The 17,953-nt window shown below is 33.3% G+C and overlaps 1 protein-coding gene across 33 annotated transcripts in view; it reads left to right on the top strand.

Annotated features, from left to right (window-relative positions):
* Ppfia2 (PTPRF interacting protein alpha 2) overlaps window positions 1-17,953 on the top strand; it is a 458,820-nt gene that overhangs the window by 383,320 nt on the left and 57,547 nt on the right. For all 33 annotated transcript variants that reach the window (XM_033763796.1, XM_033763797.1, XM_033763805.1 and 30 more), the window contains 2 exons: window positions 2,168-2,322; window positions 16,578-16,671. In XM_033763796.1, coding sequence (XP_033619687.1) covers window positions 2,168-2,322; window positions 16,578-16,671 — 249 coding nt within the window. The remainder of the gene's footprint in view (window positions 1-2,167; window positions 2,323-16,577; window positions 16,672-17,953) is intronic.

Below are 17,953 nucleotides of genomic sequence, written 5' to 3'. Positions count from 1 at the left end.
GGTCCTTGTGCTTGCAATGCAGGTGGTGGCACCATTAAGTTAATCCTTAGCCCACCAGTCAGTATATCTGAGAATAGTATGTAAGAATAGCTCTTCCGTTTTTAACAGACATTCCCTATTCAAATGAGGATGGGCTGGAGGGAGAGCCAAGGAATAATAACTAAAAACTAGGGAGATTCTCAGGTCAGGCTACAGATTTGGATACTAGTGTAAAAATAATTAAGGTCTGAAAAGCTTCCTGACTGTGCTTATGCTAATAAGCAAATGGCGGCCCTGTGCCCTGTGTGTCATTACCTGTGATAGCATCTCCCCAAGCTCTGTTTTTGAAAGAGTACACCGGCAAAAATGTTAAAAGAAAAGATGTCTAGATAGGGAAATATCTTATCAGTCACAGTGACTCTTTATGCTGTCTTCTCTACATGAATACAAAGTTGCAAACGAGTCTCTACAACAATCTATATAAGCAAATACTAGCATGTAATTTGCATCATAAATATATCTTCTTCCTGATTTATATATTGCTGCATTTCTGTATACAAACATAATGACTTAAAGACCACTGATTTCTATAAGAACCTATCTTCTAAAGATATTTTACAACAAATGTATTTTGAAAATGGGGCTTTCTGTGTGATGTTTTAAAAATGAATTTCCATTGTTTATTTGGAAAGAGGCTTGAGATATGTATTTCTTTCACTCTCTCAGAAAAAGGAATTATAACATTTGAAAAGCTTTGAAGTTAGAGAATGTGAATTTTAATTAACTAGGATGTATAAGTAAAGGTAATATAACATATTACTAATGTTATCAAATTTATAATTCAAAAAGCTTTTGGTAATATGTATTGAATGGGTTTTATTACTATCATACCAAATATATTGACCAGAAATTGAATCTAGACCAATTACCTAGACATCACTTCAATCTACCATGTATCTGAAAGAATACTCGAAAACTATAAGTATGGAAAAATATATAATGATCACTGCAGAGTATGATTTCCTTCTTCTAATCCCACTCAAATAATTTTCCAATAGGGCTTCAAACCTGAGAGAAAGAAACTAAAGAAAAATCCTATAAAATCATGTTTGAATAGCAGCTTCAACTTTACAATTAGCTTTACCATAGGTTATTAGATTTAAGGTTAGAAAGATAAACTCTGAGAAATACATAATGGGAAAAAGAGACCTTTTTGCCTTGCTGATGAAAATGTAAAGCAGTACAACCACTATGGAAATCTGTATAGAGAGATTCTTTAAAAAACTAAAACTAGAAATTCCATTGGCCCAACTATTCCTCTTCAAGGTATCTCCCATGAGAGTTGTCGCAGTGATACATGTGTACCCATGTTTTGTAGCAGCATAATCCATATTAACTAAATCTTAGAAGCAGCCCATATGTCTATCAGCAGATGAACTGATAAAGAAAAAGTGGTACTTACACATATTTGAGAATTACTCTGCCATAAGAAGGATAAATGAGTCATTTGTAGGAGAATGGATGCACCTTGAGACCATAATGTTACGTGAAATAAATTAGACATACAATCTGAAATATTTCCTGATTTCTCTTATATTAGAAATCCCAAATATAAATAAAGAACAAAATAAAAGATAGATAATAGGAAGCAGGGAAATCTGTCTCAAATGGAAAGAGGAAAAGGAGATGGAGGGAGGAAGAGGGGCAGGGAGGAGAGGGGAAAAGGATGGACAAAGAATCAAGATGTTTTATGTGCATGTGCTTAGTCCCAGAAAGAATGTAATCATGATGTACTGCAAATATGTGTGCACTAATAAATTTTTTATTTTAAAAAAGAAAGAATGAGCTAAGGGCTGAATAATAGAATGACATTTAACTTGGAGTTATTAATCTAACATAAATTCATTGATTATTTTGTCATTATCCAAAGAATAAAATGGGAAAATCAATTTGAAACTAAAAGAAATAAAACTGGAAAGAACTGGAAATTTGGAGATGGAGATTCAGGCCCCTGAGGCTAGAGAAACTATATTTCAATATCTTAAGCAGGAGCATAAAAAGAAAGGGAGAAAATAACATTTAAGTTCTACTTGTTCTTCCTACTGTATATTTATAAAGGAATCAAGTCATGTGTGCTTTGTGGATATTGCATCAAAATAAGCTGTTCATCTTCCTTTGTGTTTTGCAGTAGTTTATCCACCTCTCTTGAGCCAGAAAGCCTTGGTCTTGGAAGTGCCAATAGCAGCCAAGACTCTCTTCACAAAGCCCCCAAGAAGAAAGGAATCAAGTCTTCAATAGGACGCTTGTTTGGTAAAAAAGAGAAAGCTCGGCTTGGGCAACTCCGTAAGTATGCATGTGTCATTTTTGTCACTTCTGTCTTTCATTTCTTTGCATTTCTTCTTCCTTGTCTGACAAACTTCTTATTTAAACAATCTGATAAATCTCATTTAGCTGAATAATGCCAAATAAACAGTGCAGTAAAAGAATATTATAAAATCTTCATTTTATTTCTCTGTTAATGAATAGCCAGAATTTATTTAATGTTAATTATTGTGGCAGGCACGATAACCCTACTAGACAAGTGTGATTACAGTCATCTTTATTTTATTGGTGAGTAAACAATGTCTTAGTATTTTTCAATACTGAGATATTCACCCTGATTCTAGTGTTTCAAAATCAGCTTAAACCCACTGAGTGAACCCACCCTTGGGATGTAGCTGTGTATAAAAGCTGTTATGTGAATTTAGAACCGAAATGCTGAAAAAACATGAGAAGCTTAACAAAATCCAACAGAACTTTTTAAAGTCAAAATAAGTATTATGATAAGTAGTATCTAAAGCATGAAGGGTAGGATTTATTTGCCTAAAGCTATCACAATTTTCCTTTAATAATCTCCATGACATGAGAGGCTTCTTCTCATAGTAGGGATTGTACTAGAATCAGGTTTTGTCAGGGACTGAATTAAAATATAGATTTGAACATTTGAAATAACCTTAAGCATAACTTTATAAAAAGATAAAGCATACATACACACATATACATGTATATGCATAATATCTGAAATGACAACAATCGGTGATATTTACAAACTAATAGATACAGTTGGCTCCTTAAGAGGAAGTCTTCCCATATATTTATATTTAGAGTTACACTATTGGGCAAAGATTGAGCTTCTATCTCCCATGGTGAGAGGAATATAAAAATTTCCAATTACTTACCTGAGTTTGTCAAATAAAGGAATGATTGCTTAAAAGTAATCCCTCAACGTCCAGACTTGGTTTCCTACTTTACCACCAAAATAATTTCTGAATATGATATTTATGCTTGCAGATTTATAACTGTAATATTATTCAAAACTGCCTTTCCTGACTTCTACATGTGGAACCCCCAAAAGAATCAAAAGCTATGAAAATACGATGTGCAGCCATCTGTGTGACAGCAGCGGCGATAGACCCTCCTATGATTTCTATTGCTCAGGAGAGAGACTTCTTAGGCTACTGAAATTTTTGCATAAGGAAAGAAGAGAGGAGCTAATTATTTTTACATGAAATACACATGCCAGACATTAGGATTTATTTTACCTACTTTGATGGTAGTTATAGTCTTTATCAAATTATGTTCATTTCTAATATATTATAGTGTAATTCACAGTAGTGTTGTTGGTTAATTTGTTCTATAATTTATTCTTTTTAAAATTATTTAATTTTGTTTCTCTCTTAGATTTTTCTATTTCTATTTTCTATTTGTATTTGATGAGGAATTCTCAAATCATTGAGTCTTTTCACATATCCCAGGTATAATTTAAAGTCCAGAAAATATAAAGCCTGCTAGAAACCTAGTACATATTTCCTGTTTTTAGTGTCTGTGCCTTTCTTTAGATCAGAACAAATGAAACTGAACTCAATTTTAATTATATATTTCTCAATCCCACCAAAGTCAGAAACAAGTTGGGGTCAGATCATGAACTTTGAAAGATTTCTGAACTCTGAGCCATTTTTGTTTTACTCCATAGAACAGCAGAGAAGGCATATTATCGAATCCAAACTCAGTAAATAAGTAGGAATCAAAATACCAGTAAGGAAGACAAGGACAAAACCTATACCCATGAAGCTTTATAGGGGTCTCATTTAAGTGAATCAGTGCTTCTGGCTAAATAAAGAATAAAACCTCTCTCTTGGAAATAAACTTGGTGAAATAAGAAGAGGGTGCTGACAGGAGTAGGCTCCAGGAAACCATATCTGTACCCAAAGAAAATGGTACAGAGAACCTAACAGTAACTTGGATAAGGGATAGGGCCTGTAGGTAAACTTTGTTCTGGTAGCTATATGCCGGTACTACGGAAAACTTTTCAAATCCAGGAACTATAATCTGGTGCTGTTGATTCATGCATCAGAGTAATCTAGGGGAGCAACACCAGTATTTTCAATTTCAGTGTATAGAGCTCAAAATTTCAAAGACACAGGGACACTACCAGTGTTCTTTATTGTACAATAAAAATAAAAATAGGCAAAAAGAAAGGATGACATAGAATGATTAAAAGGAAATTTAAAATTTTGAGTTATATTCTAAGATTTATTACTCTTAAAATATTTAGTTAATGAGGGAAGAAACTATAACAATTTGAGAGCAACTGTGCTACTTACGTTTAAATAAAATATAATTTTAAGGAAGTAAATCATATACCTACTACTATGAAGGGATATCTTTGGTTCCATCAGAAATTTGAACAACAAAGGAAGAATTCATAGTAAGCTACATTGGAAAATATTTTAAAAGATATCTATATCTGTATCTATATCTATATCTATATAGATATATATAAAAATTTGAAAGCTTAGGTTAAAATATAGATTATAAATATGAAGGATCAGTTAATATGACTGGATAAATAACTTCTAACTATGTAGAATCAAAATAATTATCTGTACAAATATGTTAGAAACAAATGCAAAACAAATGTGGAAAAATAACTCAAAGGAAGCAACACAATCAAAAACAATTGTGTAATGCTAAGAGAAACCAAACAAAATTATTTCACTCCAAAAATTTCTTACAGAATTATCCAAAGTGTTGTTTTATCCAAATCACAAAAATAACAGAAAAAAGAAACACCTGGTAGTAATGGTAAATTTTTGATTTTCATATGTCTTTTGGAAAATTCATTCTATTCTTAACAGATGATTTAACAGTTCTTACTTAAAGTATTATTGCCTATAATTCAGGAGTAGGGGTTGAAAATTAAAATATCTATTGGAGGTATCAGATTATGAGCTAATTAAAAATAACAGGTAGTGGTACAGACTAAAGTGAATCAGTGAGAATTTGTTCTTCTAAAAAAAGCATTCAAAATCAATTTTAAACTACTATATATGAAAAAGGAACCATATATATGAGCCAAGCCTATCTGAATTTCACAGTTGAAGTTGGGAAAAGTCTCCTGATATACAAGAATGCTTTTGGGGAATATGATTCTAGCTCCTCCTCTCACCTTTATTTTTGTTTTCTCTGTGTATCTCAGATTCCATGATGAAAGGGTGTACAAGTAGGTTTGATATTCCACTGAAAGACATTATTATTGCTATGATAAATATTGCTGTTATCATTCTTTTAAAAGAAATCCAGAATGTAATTGCATCTTGCTAGCAGTGAGCATGGTCATGAACTATCTTACCATTGATTTATGCATTCAAGAGCAATAACTGCCATTTCCGTTATTGGTCAAACATACTCATTGCTAATTTATATTTTAAAAGTTGTCATTTGATCCTGTCATCATCTCCAGATATTGATTTATCTTTCTTCTCTCCTTAACAATGAAAATGCAGTGAGTTATTCACAAGTACGTTTTTGCTTCCTCATCTGTCAAACACTTGACACCAACATCCTCACACTTTACTACAAGACAAGTTCAGTCTTAACACAAAAGTTTATTTGGACAAAGAAGGCTGGGCACAAACAAAGCAATTTAAACATAGTAATACACTCACAATCATATTTTATGATCATATGAATTTAAGAAAGAAACAATATATCTGAAATGGAATTTCTTTACCAAAAACCTTTTAAAATATTTTGTTAGAAAGAGAAATATAACAAATGATAGATGTATGTAAGTGGTATAGATGTGTAAAAGCAGTGTTAGGAACTCCACCAGCCAAAATAAACTTATTATTGGAAATACTACCCACATTGAATGGGAAATTATAAAATTAGATTTTATATCTGAATGAAAGTGAAGCTCATGTGAATAGAATATAAAAAATAAGTATAGCTATTGGAATAGTCTCATTTTTCCTCCAAATCATTGTTTGGAGAGAAAGAATTCACCCAGAAAAATAGCTGTTAATACTGCATTAAATACCCAGCAGCACGAGAAGATTTTTAGGGTCTGAAGAAAAGAATAGGAAATCCAAAATCAGTTATTTATTCCCACTTTGAATGAACAAATAGACATTTAGCTTTTGTTAAGTTCAAAACACCAACCATGAACTTTAGGAGGTTTCACTGAAGCGTGAATATTGGCATAAAGAAGATTTAGCAAGATGCATAATACATAAAGTTAAAAAACCTATATATTTAAACTAAAACAAAAGACTGGTATGTTTCTGGCCCAGAAGAGTTTTCCTCCTGCCTTATTTCTCCTGTCAGAACAATGAGGACCCATGGTTCTGAGCCCTGAGATCAGTGATTATGCATAAGTAATTGAAATCTGACTAGCTTGACTTTTAATTTTATGTGAAGGCATTAACCTATTTTGAAGCAGAAATAAACTGTGTTAAAAATAGCCATGTCAGACTAAGCTCTTTTGTTTCCTCGACAAAGTTACCTCATAAATAATCAGCAAAGGCAGCCAGCAAACTGTGACTCGTGACATTCCCTCAGACAAAATGTCAAAAGTGGGTCTGACTTGTGGAAAAATAAGGTGTGATTTATAACTGGTTAAATAACCCTTACCCTAATAGCACTGATAAGCAGAGTGACATCTTCAAGGACTGTAGCAGTAAGACTAGGACTCCTTCTGTCCTGTCCTTAGTCAACACATTTGCCAATTCCTTGGACTAAAGCATTTCAACAGTACAAGTACGTAATGCTAGGTTACTGATATAATTAGGGATCATAAGTGAGAAAAATTAGGGTTACTTCCAAAGGCTACATCAAAAAACTGAGGAAAGTAGGATCCAAATTATCCCTTCTTAAAAGTACAGTTCCTGGAAGCATTTTTCAATAAGAAAAATTTATGTTTCATCTGACTCTATGGTAAATGTGATCAATACATTTAAGCCACTTTAACTGATATAAGTATTAAGAGAGAAGAAAAACACTTTTCCATTTTACCCTGCTATAGCAAGACAATAGTCAAAAGATATCTGATCTGATTACTACACTTTAAGAGATATTTGAAGACAGGCTGGAGGATAGTATTAGGTTGATGCAGAGGTCTGAAATTTAAGAAGAGTAGATAGGTAAATGGTATGTTAATTTGCCTTGCTGACCTTCCAGATTCCAAAAATTTGAGGAAGTGCTCTGTAGAAGAGTTGTTAGTTTTTTCATTGTAGAGTGAAGATAAAAAGCTAGAACCAAAGTGTTAAAGTTATAGAAGGGTAAACTTTATCTCAATCTGAGAAAGATGAATGAGGTGTCAGAATTATCTATAAAATATTCAAATTTAAGGCATCATGAGTTGTCACCTGAGATCTCTGGCATCTTCCTGACACTCTACCCCATATATTATATGAAACAGTTACCCAGGGTGAAGGGAAGTACCAGCATGTATCTAGGAGTTATTCTGGGTGAGTGATCTAATTCTGGATTCAGGAGGGCGTGGTGTAGAAAAGGGATCACTTGCTACCTCTTAATGGGAGGGAGACATAAAAGTTTGGATCACGAAATTGTTCTCCTATTGATTTGGGGTGACAGGAACTTTTTATGTAGAAAGGAACTTGTAAAAATTGCCTGACTGGACACCTCACACACTAGAGAGGGTCCTACCTCCAACAGTCAGTGCTTTGCAAAGACTTTACCAAGTAAATGTGCTTGAAAGAGAGCCTAGAGAATGCCATCAAGGCCAAAAATGCTGTATGCCCAGCAATATGGGGGCAACAAAGTGATAGACATTCTATTATCTAGTTACCAAATCATGAAACAAATCTTTCAGGCCTGCGTCCCTCAGGCCATGAAAGGAGTCAGATTAATTATGCTCTTTTTGCACCATTTCCTAGTGAAATACCTAGAAGAATGAGTAATTTCTAGCTTTCACAGGCCAGGGTTCCTAGGAACTCTTGCTGTTTTAAACTACAACTTTCTCCAGTTTTTAAAAAATTAATCTTATTGGTATATAATATAATGACAGTCATCGTTGGAAATTTGCACTTTTGCATAACATATCTTGGTTCTTATTTTTTTCCCCATTCCCCTGCCTACCCTTCAACCACTCGATCCCTCCCTATTTACAAAGACTTTGTTTCCATTTTTTTCATTTTCTCATAATTCTATTCCCTTCTTTCCTTTTCCCTACCCCACCCCTTTCCCCTTTTACTTTGCCCTTTTCTTCCTATTTCACATGATCAATTATAACTTTCAGTCCTTATTTATACTTTGTTTCTCACACTAGAGAAACTGGTATTTATACATTTGTGCCCTGTTTATTTCACTTGAATATCACCTCAATGTGCATCCATTTAGCTATAAATTTCTCATTTTTATGGCTGAGTAGTATTCCATTTATTTAAAAACATGCATTTTTCTTTGTCCAGTGTCCAATTGATGGGCAACTGGGCTGCTTCCATGTTTTAGCTATTACAAATTGTGCTGCTATGAACATGGGTGCACATATATCCCTGTGGCTGTGGTATGATTCTTTTAATTCTTTGGGGAAGATACCCAGTAGGGGAATAGCTAGGTCAAATGGAATTTCCAATACTGTTTCTTAGAGGTATCTCCATACTGATTCTCACAGTGGTTGCACCAGTCTGCACTTCCAGCAATGGAGCAGGGTTCTTCTTTCACCACACCCCACCAGCATTTGTTATTGTTGATTTCCTGATAGCAACCATTCTTTATGGGGTGCGGTGGACTCTCACTGGTGTTTTCAATTGCATCTCTGGAATGACCAGTGATTTGAATACTTTTTCATGTGTTTATTTGCTATTTCTACTTCATTGTCTGAGAAATACCTGTTCCTTTCAGGTGCCCATTTTTGGATTGGGTCTTTAAATTTGAGAGGTCTGATGTTCTTTTATGTCCTTAATATATTCTACATAGTAGACCTTTGTCTGAGGAACAGCTCATGAAAATACTTTCCCCTCATCGTGGGTTGTCTCTTCATACTGTTGGTTGTTTCCCTTGCAGTGCAGAAGCATTTTTTTTTTTTAAGAAGAAGACATCCTACTTGTTGATTGTGTTAGTTTACGTGCAACTGTGCTATTTTTCATGAAATCTTTTCCTATACCATTGTCTCAATGGTTCTACCTAATCTCCATTCCAGCCAGTTTAGTGTTTCTGTTTTAATGTTTAGATCTTTAATCTATTTCAATTTTAGTTTAGTGCATGGTGAGAGATATACGTCTAGTTTTGATCTTTTTCAAGTTGAAACACTATTTTTCCAGCAACATTTGTTAAAGAGGCTATCTTTCCTCCAGTCAGTGTGTTTGGCTCTTTTGTGGAAGATGAGGTGGCTAAGTGTGTCTGGAGTTGTTTCTGCATCTTCTCATCTGTTCCACTGGCCCTCCTATCTGTTTCTTTGCCAGTATCATGATGTTTTCATCACAGTTGCTTTGTAGTATAGTTTCAAGTTGGAGAATGTGATACCCCCTACCTTGTCTTCATTGCCTAGAATTGCTTTTGCTATTCTAGGTCTCTTCTTGTTCCAAAAGAATTTTTGGATTGGTCTGTGAAGTCCTGCTGGAATTTCAATTGGGATTGCATTGAATCTATATAAGTTTTGGAAGGGATGGCCAAGAGATGCAAGCAAGGGGTGTCTTTCTGTTTTCTCATATCCTCTTCAATCTTTTTTCAGAGTGCTATAGCTTTCAGAGTAGAGCTCTTTAATTTTTTTTTTCTTTTGGTTGGATTGATTCCTAGGTATTTCAATTTTTTGGATGCTATTGTGCAAGGAATTGTTTGCTCCATTTCTCTTTCATTGAGTGTGCTGTTCTGTTCATGTACAGAAAAGCTATTGATTTTTGTGTAATGAACTGGTATCCAGCTACTTTGATGAATTTGGTTAAGTCTAGAAGACATTTGATGGAGTTCTTGGGGTCTTCTATATAGAGTATCATGTCATCTGAAAATAATGACAGTTTGACTTCTACACTTCCTTTATTTAGTCCTTTTCTTTCTCATGTCTAATTGCTGTGGCTAATGTTTCCAAAACTATATTGAACAGGAGTGGTGATAGTGGACATCCTTGTCTTGCTCCTGACTTTAGTGTGAAAAATTTCAGTTTTTGACTACTTAAGGTTGGCTATTGGTTTCTCATAGATGACTTTTATCAGATTGATGTAGAAACTGTCTATTCCAATTTTTGGATGCTTTTTATCAAAAATGTTGGATTGTGTTGAATGCTTTTTCTGCATCTATTGATATGATATGGTTTTGTCTTCGGCTCTATTAATATAGTGTATTACAGGGCCAGGTATCTAGCTCAGTGGTTCTTCTGCCTCTCTTGCAAGTACAAGGTCCTGAGTTTGATTCCTGGTACAAAAAAACAAAAACAAAACAAAACAAAAAAACATCTGCCTTGCAAATATGGTTTATTGCATTTAATGATTTGCATATGTTAAACCATCCCTGAATCCCTGAGATGAATCCCATTTGGTCAGGGTGTATGATCTTGATGATCTTCCTCATTCTATTTACCATTATCTTGTTAAGGATTTTTGCATCTATGTTCATTATTGAGATTGGCCTATAGTTCTCTTTTTCGGTTGGGTCTTTCTCTACTTTGGAGATCCAGCTGATTCTTGCTTCCAGGAATAAATTCAGAAGTATTGCTTCCCTTTCAATTTCATTGAAGAATTTAAAGAGTAATGGTAGCAGTCCCTCTCTAAATGTCTTACAGGATTCATCACCAAAACCATCATAACTTGGTCTTTTCTTGGTTGGTAAGTTTCCATTTTATTGATTGATATTGGGTTGTTTAGAATTTTTAGGTCATCTTCATTCAAATTTGGTAATTCACACCTACCTAAGAATCTGTCCACGTCTTCTTTATTTTCAATTTTATTGGTATAGAAGTTCTCAAAGTACATATCGATTATTCTCTGGATTTCTGCTGGGTCCATGGTAATTTCACCCTTTGCATTCCAAACATCATGGATTTGGGCCTTTTTTTTTTTCTAATAAGGTTGGTGAAGGGTTTGTCAATTTTATTTATTCTTTCAAAGAATCAACTCTTGGCTTCATTGATTTCTTTTTTTGTAGTATTCTCTTAGTCTCCGTTGCATTGATTTCTGCTTTGATTTTTATAATTTCCTCCCTTGTATGAGCTTTGGGTTTGTCCTGCTCTTCTTTTTCTAGAAGCTTGAGGTTCAGCATCAAGTTGTTTAATTGAGCTTGCTCTGTTTTCCTAATAAGAGTATTCACTGCTATGAATTCCCATCATAAGACTGCTTTCATTGTGTCCCATAGATTCTGATTTCTTGTATTGTCATTGTTATTTCATTATAAAAACTGTCTGATTTCTTCTTTAATTTCCTCTGTTACCCTTTGGTTATTCAGGAGTGTGTTGCTCAATTTCCATGAGTTTATGAAATTCTTGCAGTTTTTTTTTTTTTTGGCTATTGATCTCCAATTTAATCACATTATGGTGTGATAATATACAGGAGATCTCTTCAATTCATTTGCACTTACTTAGACATGTTCTATGAACAAATATGTGTTCTATTTTGGAGAACAACGCATGTTCAACTGAAAAGAATGTGTATTCTAATTTTGTGGAGTGGAACACTCTGTAAACATCTGTTAAGTTCATTTGTTAAGAGTTTGAGTTCTAGCATTTTGTTGTTTATTTTTTGTTTAATTGAACTATTTGTGAAAGTTGTGCATTGAGGTCCCCCACTACTATTGTATTAGTGCTTACTTGTTTTTTCATGTTTGTTAGTGTTCCTTTTGGGCTCACTAGGGTTTAGTGCATATATATTTATGATTGTCTTTTCCTCTTGGATTGTTTCCTTTACAAGAATGCAGTGTCCTTCTTTGTCTCTTTTAATCACTGTTGGTTTGAAATCCACTTGATCTACAAAGAGGATAGCTACTCGTGCTCTTTTCTCCTGTCTAATGGAGTGTTGTTTTCCACCTTTTAACTTTTTATGAGTTTCTTTTTGAATTAAGTGTATTTCTTATATGCAGCATATTGTTGGATCTTGCTTCTTGACCCATTCTGCCAGTCTGTTTCTTCTGATTGGTGAATTGAGACCGTTAACATTGATGGCTATAACTGATATATATTGACTTATTCTTGTCGTGACTTTTCTTTTCATTGGATTCTCCCCCTTTGCATTTAATTTTTTGTTGTGCATGATGGATTCATTCTGCTGGGCTTCCTGGGGTTGGGATCCTCATTGTCTTTTCCTAGTATATTCTTTCGAATTTTTTTGGATTGTTACTTTGGTATTCATGAAGTTCCTAAAGTGTTCTTTGTCATGAAAATTTCTTATTTCTCCATCTGTTTTGTTTTTATTTTGCAGGGTGTATTTTTGCTTTTAAATTTTTCTCTGAAATTCTTTTATTGACAATTTTAGGTATATAATACATTACATTCATCATTGGGAACTTGTACCTTTACATGATGTATCCTGATACTTATTTTTTCCTCATTCCCCTGCCCTCCCTTCAATCCCTCCACCCCACCCCATTTTCCAAAGCTTTGTTTCCATTTATTTTTGTCTCATGTTTTTTCCTTTCAATTATGAAAGATAGTTTTGCAGGGCACATCAATCTGAGTTGGAGGCTGCTTTTCTTTAGGGCTTGAGATACATCACTACAAGCTCTTCTTGCTTTGAGGGTTTGTGTTGAGAAGTCTGCTGTGATTATGATGGTCTTCTTTTGTATATGATTTGTTTCTTTTCTCTCACTACTTGTAGAATTTTGTTCTTCTGTTGAGTTTCTGGAATCTTAGCTATCATTAACTAGGTGTAGATATTTTTATTTTAATCACAGCTAGTTGGAGTCCTAAATGCCTCACATATATCTCTGTATGTCAAGTTCTTTTCCCCTACTTGGGTTATTTTCTGCCATTATGTTTGTGAACAGGTTTTTTTTTCTTGTTATCTGCACTCTCTCCTGTTTCTTCATTGACACTGATTAGTCTTATGTTATTCTTCTTTGCATCTTCTAGCTGCTGCTGGATTGATTTCTCATGATCCCCAAGAAATTTTTCTTTTCCTGGTCACTAATTGCAATCCTATCTTCTATATCTGAAATTCTGTCCTCTTAATGGCTCATTCTGCTGCATAAACTTTCAGTGGCATTTTTGATCTGTTTACATCTATTTTATGGCTTCCATTTGTTTCCTATATCACGATTCCATCACGTTTCTCAGCTCCCCTATTTTTTAAATCTGTGTCTGCTCTAGATTTATTAATCATGTCTTGCACTATGGGCACAATCTCTGCTGTTAATGATTCCATCATGTTTCTCAGCTCCCCTATTTTTTTAAATCTGTGTCTGCTCTAGATTTATTAATCGTGTCTTGCACTATGGGCACAATCTCTGCTGTTATCTGAGAAATTATTTCTGATTTCAGTTTGTCTAGATCATCTTTCATCGCCAGTTTCAGGGATTCCGGGTGGTTTAGTATCAGATTGTCCCATCTCATTTCCCTTTGGCTTTGCCTTAGGTGGTCTGAACATCTGGTTTTGAGACTTTTTAAAAGTCTTCTCATTTCAGCAGATGCAGTCTGCTGTGTCTTTGTTGAGACAACTTTTTGCTCACCCAGTGGGCCCTGGCTGAAATATGCCTGCAGCTGCACCACTCTGATCCACACAGCTGCTCCCCAAGATCTGACAAGTTTCCCTACTTACTGAAATTATTTAGAATTCTCATACTCTGTCCAATGTACACCCATTGTACTTCATCATCACAGCAATATCCCAAAACTATACAATGTGTACAAATACTTACATCTCCTTGGGAATTGATACTGTCTCCAGTTGAGAATCAGTAGTGCCTAGTGCTATCCAGTATTAACAAAAGACACAAATAAGAGCCTTGCATGTAATTTTTAACTTTTTAGTACTGCATTAGGAAAATGAAAAGGACAGTTGAAATTAATTTTAATAGTATAGCTTATTTAACCAGACATATAAAATATTGTCATTTCAACATGTAATCAATACAAAATTAATTATTAAATAGGTTACTATTGGTGCTGCACTTTCAAAATCTGACAGTACATATTTGGACTAGCCACATTACACATGCTCAGGAGTGCCTAGTGAGCCGACTGACAGCTGGTAAGAAAGTGACAAACTCTCACTGTATTTAGAAATGGCACAGAGTAAAAGAATCCCTAAATTAATTTAGCTGAGGTCATTTTCTGCAGTTGGTTGGATGGATATGTAGAAAGATGAACCTAAGATACATTGGGCAGTTGAGTCAGTTCTAGGGAGAAATGTCTTTCTCACCCATAAATGTGTTGCCTGGGCCAAAAAGCTACACTTCCTGTAAGTTTTGCCACTGCTTGAGAACCCTGTCTTGTGTGTGATTGGTCTCGAACATCATTTTTGATTTAGCATTTTCAAACAAGACATAACCCCAATTATGTATTAACTCCTTTCACAACAAAGCAATTGGATTTCAGAGTAGTCAGTATTTCTTAAATCTTCATGTTTTTATTCTTAATAGTTTTATCATAAGAAATTTATAATATTTAATTTTATTCACAAAATATTCCTAGAGCTTTCATTGTTTCATCTGGAGCTTTCAGTTTCGAATTTTTTTTCCATTTAAATGTTTTGTTCTTAAAAATAAATAAATTGCAATTTAAATTTTCTTTATTGGCTTAGAAAATAAAAAACAGTTAGTGCTACCACCTGGTGAAGTGCTTCATCATTTATTGAATCAGAAACCATATGGACTGATTGAGAATTTTGTAACTTTTAAGTGAATCATTCAATTCCTTTTCAAGAGAATATTTTTATTGTTACTTCCAGATGAATGATAACTTATGGATGTATGATTAGGCAAAGTACAGAGGAGAAAAATGAAATGAGAAAACCTTTTACTTATTATGCATAATATAAAATTTCACATTTAAATGTTTTCCCCAAAAGTATTTTAGTCAGTGGATGGCTTTCCTGATAATAGCAACAGTGAAAATCTTTCATAATAAAAAGTTCACTATTAATTGCACACATATATAATGAATAAAATTTGATCCTCCAAATTCATATCCCTGAATTAAATCCTGACAGCAATCAATCAAAGGGAAATTTCTTTTAATTATTTAGTTTAGTAACAGAATTACCAGCAGTGAAATTAACTTACTTATATCAAGATTACCAAACTGATGATATCCTATATTACAAATTATTTGCAAAAATAAATTAGGAAAAACGGTAGCGACAAAATTCGCTATTTCATTCTGGTAAAGAAAAACTATAACTTGGTCAAGTCTTGCAGATTTTGAGTAGAATGTGTCTAGTACAGTGAGAGTGAAAGTTCTCTGCAGTAGAACTGTAGACATCTACTGATATATACATTAGTGAATTTCACTTCATTCACTTAGTTCCCTTCATTTAGTTTAACCTTATTTTTTCCTGTATATTGAATACTGAAGAGGAAGTAACTCAGTATTAAGACCTCTCTTTTTAGTAACAGTAGATAATCTATTAATCAATTATACTTTTAGTAGTCTGTAATGAAATAAGCATAAAACAAGGAGTTCTATGAGGCACATAAAATGCTTCTTTTTCATTATATGGCTAAGTGAATATATTATATATTCTGAAGCAATAATACCAAAATTAATTCAAATAATTTGTGACCTATTAGGTAAAAGCTATTCTTAAGAAACCCTTCCCAGAACATATGAAATTCTTGGATTGAGTTTTCTGGAGAAGAAACTAAGAGTTAACCAGCTGAACAGAACAAAGTTCCAGTAGCAGGACATGGAGAACATTTAGAAGTCAGCAAATGTGTCTCCAGTCTCTCGTCTTGGAACTGTAAACATACACCAAGTTTCTATTCAATGGGTTACCATTCATCTCATTGTATAGAAGATATGGCAAATATTTTACATGTTTAATAAGTAAACAAATCTCGTACATCATAGAATTATTCACTTCTATTTTGCATAAGAAAAGTAGAAAAATTGACCTTGAACCTTGGGTACTGTATGTTTAAGCATTTTGTCAGTATACAAGGGATATTTGTTATTATTCACATTAATTATTAAACAACTGGATGAAACATCAAAAGCTATTTGTTTATTTTTCATTTCTTAGTATTTATGTAAACATGTCATGTATGCTGTGTATGTAAATATTAACAATCCAAAAAATGTAGTACTAAACACTTGCTCAGATAACATTTTAAGGATTTATTTTCGGCATTGAAACGATGTATGTATCTAAATCTGAATGGTTATTTCTTCACAGGAGGCTTTATGGAAACGGAAGCCGCAGCTCAGGAATCTCTGGGATTAGGCAAACTTGGAACACAAGCTGAAAAGGATAGAAGACTTAAGAAAAAGTAAGTTTGGAGACCTTTTTCCTCCTCTTTCTGACTTTTATTTCTTCCTAATCATTGTTTGCAGAGAATTAAAAAGAGAATAATCAAAATCAAAACAATTAAAACTAAGCCAGTACTTTCCTGGTATTACAGAAAACAATTCTGTGCTCATGTTTCCTGCTGATAATGAGCTACAAGTTAAAATGAGTATAAAATTTTTCAGTTTGCACTAGAATAAAAAGTTTATTCTAAATTACCAAAGTGTTTATTTCAAAACTCAAGTATATTTTAAATACTTTCATCTTAAAAGTATGTAATACTCTCCTTGATGTTAAATTCAGTACTTGTACGATTAGAATACACATCTATCCAACTTTGTACTTCACCTTATGAGAATTATGTGTATCTATTCCTTATAATGGAGTATTTGCAAGAGAAACATTTCTCTGACTAAAAATAAACTTATTTTAGGCTCAAAGCAGATTGTTTTGCATCTGTCAGGAAACCAATAGTGTATCTTTTCATTCATATATAATATGGAACATTTAAAGCACTTGCAAAATTGGCAAATGGACTCAGCAGCTGTTGGAAAGCAAGGGAGTTCATAAATAACATATTTTAAGATACATAGTGCCATTTTTTTCACTGACAAAATAGCACCCTTAGAACCTGTTCTTTAAAAGCAAAAGGAAGCAATTTCTGTATTCCAGAATCTATTGGTTAATTACTTCTTTTCTTCTCTCCCAGATATTTATTAGACTGTATTACAGTTCTTATATTTCCTTCTTTTGTAAGATATGTTCCTATGTTTATAGTACATAGATGAATCAATTTATTTCATATTTTATCCTCTCACTTGCTGTGCTGATATTTACTAATAAGAGGAATTATATACTTATAAGTTGCAGAATGGCAGCTTTTTAATCATTATTTATTATTATTTTACTACTTAATAAAATTAGACCTATTCTCTGATTCTATAGAAATGCTTGGAAAAGATGACATTGAAAACTTGTTTCTTGAGTATAATTAAGTGTTCAGTCATATTCAATAATAAATATATTTTCTTTAGTTACTAATCACTAAAATATATTTAAATATTATTATAATCTGTTTTGAATATTTATTTATTTTTATTTATATTAAGGCATGTTGTGTTTGTGTGGCTCTTTATGGAGAAAACAATTATTTTATAAAATGTTCATTATTTGTAAAGTTTTAAATAGTTTTTGATTGTTTTACTTGAGATCTAAAGGAATATGAAAATTTAAAACTCAGACTGGCTGGTGGACTTGGTACATTT

This window comes from Fukomys damarensis, unplaced genomic scaffold (genome assembly GCF_012274545.1).
Source record: "Fukomys damarensis isolate Sample0158 unplaced genomic scaffold, DMR_v1.0_HiC HiC_scaffold_15, whole genome shotgun sequence".
Classification (NCBI taxonomy): Eukaryota; Metazoa; Chordata; class Mammalia; order Rodentia; family Bathyergidae; genus Fukomys; species Fukomys damarensis.
Note: the sequence above shows the minus strand (reverse complement) of the source record. Positions and strands in the feature narration are given on the sequence as shown.